This window comes from Erigeron canadensis, chromosome 6, assembly GCF_010389155.1.
Source record: "Erigeron canadensis isolate Cc75 chromosome 6, C_canadensis_v1, whole genome shotgun sequence".
NCBI lineage: Eukaryota > Viridiplantae > Streptophyta > Magnoliopsida > Asterales > Asteraceae > Erigeron > Erigeron canadensis.
Genome location: NC_057766.1, coordinates 24388478 through 24394901, shown reverse-complemented (window position 1 = coordinate 24394901; position 6424 = coordinate 24388478). Strand labels below are relative to the sequence as shown.

Genomic DNA, 6424 nt, shown 5'->3' with positions numbered 1-6424 from the left:
AACCTCCGCTGTACGTTTACTAAAGAAACAGATTATTATGATGTAATATAGATGAAGATTAACATAGCCCTTTCAATTTGAAGTACGTACTATATAATTGACACTTGAGCTAATTAGGATCCAAACAGTACTTTAAACTTGAAAAGTCGTTTTTGAAGCAAATAATAATGATAATAATTGACAGTCACTTTTAAATTTGTTTGAGCAAAAAGTTACAGTACCAACAACGTCTAGATTACAAAGGACTTCTAATAACGTAGGAGCTTCAATTCTTAATTAATAAACATAGTTGAGATTTAAATTGTATCATAAATGCCAGGGCTAGAATAAGCAATTTCTGGCAAAGAAAGCAGCATAATAGCTTTGGGTCAATGCCATTTACGCATAGAAAGCAAACTGCTTTGATACATTTGAATATTGTAATAATTTGCTTCTTCACCTGGACCATCTTCTAAACCGGCCAGGCTATGGAAACTGTCATTTGTCAGTCTGTAAACAACCAATTGCGACGGACCTTTTAGAGCATTTGTCAGCAATCTTTTGATTAATATGTCTCCTTCTTTGTTCCAACAACCTATAACATCCACTTTATCATTATAATCAGGAAGCTTAATGACACAGTGTTTGCTCCATTGGTCTTCATGCTTCAGTATCCACACTACCACTTCATCACCACCATAATTAGGCCCATACTTAAGATACACGCATCCGACCTCTCCATTAAGATCAACCAACTTCATGAAGTACCTAACCCTTGTTTGTTTTGGAAGGTCACTCAACCCGTATTCCTCTTTTTTCATGTCAATCCAAACTACTTTCTCCCCTAGGTCCCCACACGCATACCAATGCAAACGTCCATTAGCATAGACGGCTCTAACACCAATGCAATAATACTTATACGACACTTGGGGTATCTCGCGCCACGAGTCAGTGCCCAAATTATGAACCTGCACAGTGCGCATTTTCGCTCCATTTTTAGTATGATCAAGAACACAAACCATCTTGAAGGTGTTGGCGGAATTATCAAAACCGAGCCCTTGCCCTGATATTTTTTCATACGGCCTCTTGATGAGTCGTGGCAAGTCGTGACAATCCTTAGTTAGAGGATTGATCACTACAAAAGTGGTGCCACGTTTACGACGACGGTGTTCTTTTCGTATTAAAGTGATGAGCCCATGGCAATAACCTTGTATTTGATCCTCCATGTGTTTTGAATTTCTTTTTACTAGAAATCTAGAGGACAAATCTTTATTAACCTGTACTCCGTCTGCCATAACACGTAAAAGACTGAGCTCAGACGCTCGTTGATGGAATTGATCAGTACGTTGAATTGGAGCAATATGGATGGGTTTGGGTTCTTCTTTGACATGATGATGAATGTTTGCAAGGTGAGGATCGTTGATGTATACGCGCCATTGTTTGCATACACACCGAAAACGAGCCAAAGATTTGATCGGAATTCTTGAAAAGATATTATACAGAGTGTCTTCAGGAAAGTCGGCCATATTGAAGGTAGGGTTTATTGAAAAAGGGGTTGATTTCAATATGAATATACATAAATTATAAATTATTATAAATATAAATATAAATATATTAATATATAACTACTTAAGCACAACAGACGAAAGCAAGGAAAATTGTATTTAACATAAATATTCTCTTGGATAGATTATACTATTATTATAAACGTTACTAAATAATAAATAGTATGTAATCACCGAAAGGGATACACTTATAAATCATAAACTAGGCTATTTAATGTTGATGAAAAGTTTAGACGTATATCGAATCCTTTTAGAGACAGTCAAGTAAAACGATTACGAATGAGCACTATCAGTAGATTCAATCATAACCTTTGGATCATCACATACTATAATAATAGTGATTTTTTTTTTAAAGTAGACATATTTGACAGGTGTTTTGTTAAACAAATTTTTGTTAAAAAAAATTTATGAAACAAATAAAATCAGGTTTGAAAAACCCGGTTTTGCCTACGTCAAACCAGACCGGTTTTTCCAAAGCCGGTGTCAAAATTTAAACTTGAAACCGGGGATGCCAAGCCCGGTTTTGTAGGAGGCACAGTATGATCAGTTGAATGTTATTTTACTGGAATATATACGCTTTCGGCTTTTCTTTTTGACTTTGCATGTTTCTTTCATTTGGGTATCCTTAGACCTGATGTTTGATGTTGCACGGCTTTATTATAAAGGAGACACTTTTTGTAACTATTATAATTGTATATGGTGTCTTAAAAATTATTTATTTTTTCATGTCAATTTAAATGTTGAAATGTGATTTAATTTATTGAGTTTGTATAATAACTCTTACCATAAAGTATAATTTTAGTATGCGTAATATAGTATCTAATTAACGAAAGTTATATCAATTTAATAGACATCTAAAATTTAGTCAATCCATATAGTTTATCAAGTATTGTATAACAAATATAAAAAATATTTACGGTTAAAATTGACAAATAAAGACTTCAAAAATTAAATAGGAAATTGAATTGGGATGGAAAGAATTTTTTTTCATGTCAAAAGATGAAGGCACGTTCCATAACATATACAGTAATTAACTGGATAATAATTAACAACATAAAGATGTTTGTATCTAGGCACCTCGCCATATGTTGTTTAAACCACCAATCCCACCTCCATGAACAAAATGCAGATTTACTTAGTAAAACCAGAATCTTGCCACCATTATTAATTAATTAATTAGTTCTAAACATCCATTAGTTCCAATCCAAAAAACTCCCCACATCTCAATTGTAAGCCTCCCCCAATTAATTAATACAGAACCAAAAACTGATCAGACCAGAAAAGAAAATGGACAGTAAGTGCTTTGATACATTGAAAATTATCCATATATTAATAAAAACAATTCATTGAAAATTAACCAAGTGCTTTGATACATTAGTTTAGAAAATGCTGCAGTGATATGGATCAATGCAATTTACGCATTGAAAGCAAACTGCTTTGATACATTAGAATAATGTAATTTACTTCTTCACCTGGAGCATCTTCTGGACCGGCCAAGTGATGGAAACTGGACCTTTTGGAGCATTTGTCATTAATCCTTTGATTAATATGTCCCCGTCTTTGTTCCAGCAACCTAAAACATTAATATCAACCTTGCTGTCATAATAACACAGTGTAATGTCCATTGGTCTTCATGCTTCAGTATCCACACTACCACTTCGTTACCACCGCACGTTATAATTTACGAATCCGAGTACGTTCTCCATTGAGATCAACCAACTCATCCATCTGGAGCATAAACCTAAACCCTGGTCTTCGTTCGGCGGGAAGGTCGGTCTAGTCATCCCGAATTTGACTTTTTTCATGTCAAGCCAAACTACTTTCCTCTCATTTAGGCCGGGCCGATGCGCAAGCCAATGCAAACGTCCATTAGCATAGACGGCTCTCCCACGGATGTCGTAAAAGTGGCACAGCACTTGGGGTATCTCTTGCCACGAGTCAGTGCCCAAAATATGCACCTTCACTCTATGATTCTCAATAACACAGACCATCTTGAAGGTGTTGGTGGAATTATCAAAACCGAGCCCGTGCCCTGATATCTTTTCATGGCCTGGCCTCTTGAGTCGTGGCAATCCTTAGTTAGAGGATTGATCACTACAAAAGTGGTGCCACGATTACGACGACGGTGTTCTTGTCGTAATAAAGTGATGCGCCCATGGCAATAACCTTGTAATGTATGCAACATCTTTATTGAATTTCTTTTTGCTAGAAATCTAGAAGACAAATCCTTTTTCAACTGTATTCCCTCTGCCGTAACACCTAAAAAACTGAGCACGGACACTCGTTGATGGAATTGACTAGGACGTTTGATTTCAGCTAGCTTGGGTTCTTCCTTGAGATTATGAATGTTTTCAAGGTGAGGATCGTCCATGTATTCGCGCCATTGTTTGCATACACACCGGAAACGAGCCAACGATTTGAACGGAATTCTTGAAAAGATGTCATACATAGTGTCTTCAGGCAATGCCACGGCCATACTGAACTAACTAACATATATTTACCAGAACAAATTAAAGCAACCACAATTTATAGAGTCCCATAATAATAATGATAATAATAATACTATGAAATCAAATAATTCTAACAATAATCACTGGAAAAAAAAAACACTAAACTAAAAAGGGTTTAAAAAAAAATTGATACCTGATTAGGATTATGAACAGCTTCAATTTACTTGTTGCGGACTTGCGGGTGTGTTTATCAAAGGTAAATAAATCCCTTTTTTAATGTTAAAAAATAAAATATAAATAAATAAATAAATCACTTTTTCATTGGTCAACTCTGCCAGCGGGCCATTTGGGCTATTGGACTAATATTTTCAATGTGTAATAAAAGCCTCAAAACAATAACGAACGCAATGGCTTTTGTCAAAGAGCAAACGTAAATTGTACTTCCCTTATAAACTTTCCCTTATAAATTAGTTAATCAACCCGGGTTCAATTCGGAACGCTTAATTAAAAATTTAAAACCAAAAATTATATTGAAATATATATATATGTAATTTGTTGTCAATACATTATAATTTGATACAGAGATAGCAACATACTTGTAAAGATGAACATTAACATATAAATCGATTAAGGTGATAAATAAATTAAAAAGTAACTATCATAAACCAATGCTAGATATGAAACTAAAATTAAAAAGTTAGAATACAGTCAATTAAATTTTCATATTAGTTAAAAAATGATATAAAAAAATGACATATTGCTTAATATACAAAATAATTTTTGAAAGAAAAGAAAATTCATTATGACATCATATCTTTTTAAAAATAGTTTAAGAAAAAATGGTGGCATGCCACATAAATAAAAAGCTTCTAGAAACAATCTTGTTTTATTTATATAAGTGATGTTATTATATTTTAAATTTTTAAAGTTTAACTTTTACAAGTTTGACTTAAAATAGTTTTTTTTGTGTTAGATAATATTTGATAAAATTTATATAAATTGATGGCGTTTTAAAAGTGTTTTCAATGACTTATATGAGAGGACTTAATTGATGCAATTATAGATGAGATTATATGGTGGTGTCATTTATCTTTATATAAGCTAAAAGACAACTATCTTAATAGCTTATTAATCAATCACAAAGCTTAATTTGGTGAAATTAAAATGTGAAGATGTCATTATTTAATTCTATTAATTATTTATATATTTTATTATTAATATTAAATATTGAATAATTAATCTATCGATTGATATCAATTCACCAACAAAGTTATTCAATTCGTATCAATATCTTAGAGTGGGTTTCACTTTTTTATCTATCAGATTTAATTAATATTTTTTAGTAGGTTGATATTTGTATGATCATATAAAAATAAAAACTTAAAACCAACTTCAAAATGCCGTAGTTTGCTCAAATACATGAGATATGTAACTTATGGATATGATATACTTAAATTAATTGAGTAGATTACCTCTAGATTGTAAAAGATATATATATTTGTTCTATGCTTAAAGTGTGATTAATATGCATGTAAATGAGTATATATCATCCATTTATTCTTGAAAGCAAAATTAAAAGAAGCCATTAGCATATACGTCAGAATAAATCAAGTATGCATCCATAGTTGCAGAAACAGATATACTCTTCTTCGTGTTTATATGTATAGTAAATACTATTATCATCTTTCAAATTATTTTTAATTGCCAATAATTGATTATGTGACTATTAAAATTTATCCGAATATATGTATAAACATATTATTATCTGACAATTTTTTATTTATTTATTTATTTTTATTTTATTTTTTTTGGTCAAGACCTTATTTTGTACAATTGTATAATCAAAATTAACATATCGTTTATCTAAAATGGTTCATAGAAAAGAATAGTTGTTATACCATCCCCTATGATTTAGTGTTTAGTATTTACATTTAAATATCTCAATTTTTTTTAGATATATTTACATTTGACGTATAAGTAATTTTTTTCCATATAATAATTCTTGTATTGATAATATTATAAAACCCGTTTATTTGACACGGGTCTAATATCTAGTTGATTACTATATGATATGTTAAAAATGATTTTTATATATCATGTCAAAACATGGAGGAACTTTCCATAACATATAACTGGATACTAACAAGTAACAACATAAAGATGTTATGTCTTGCAGTATTAAGGTCTGACGGATTAAACCACTGCCATTATCTAAGCTCTAAGTAACCACAAATATCACTTCCATGAACAAAATGCAGATTTACTTAATAAAACCAGAATCTTGCATATATGCCACCATTATTAATTAGTTAGTTCTAAACACCCATTCCAATCCAATAAACTCCCCACATTTCAATTGTAACCCTTCCCCAATTAATACAGAGCCACAACTTATAATTAGTGAAAACCAAGACTCTGAACAGAAAAGAA

At 31.7% G+C, this 6424-nt stretch overlaps 1 protein-coding gene across 1 annotated transcript; it reads right to left on the bottom strand.

Annotated features, from left to right (window-relative positions):
* Positions 1 to 368: 368 nt before the first annotated feature.
* LOC122604512 (F-box protein At3g07870-like) lies at positions 369 to 1505 on the bottom strand. The gene has a single exon (XM_043777398.1). The coding sequence runs from the start codon at positions 1503 to 1505 to the stop codon at positions 369 to 371; it is 1137 nt and encodes a 378-aa protein (XP_043633333.1).
* Positions 1506 to 6424: the final 4919 nt, after the last annotated feature.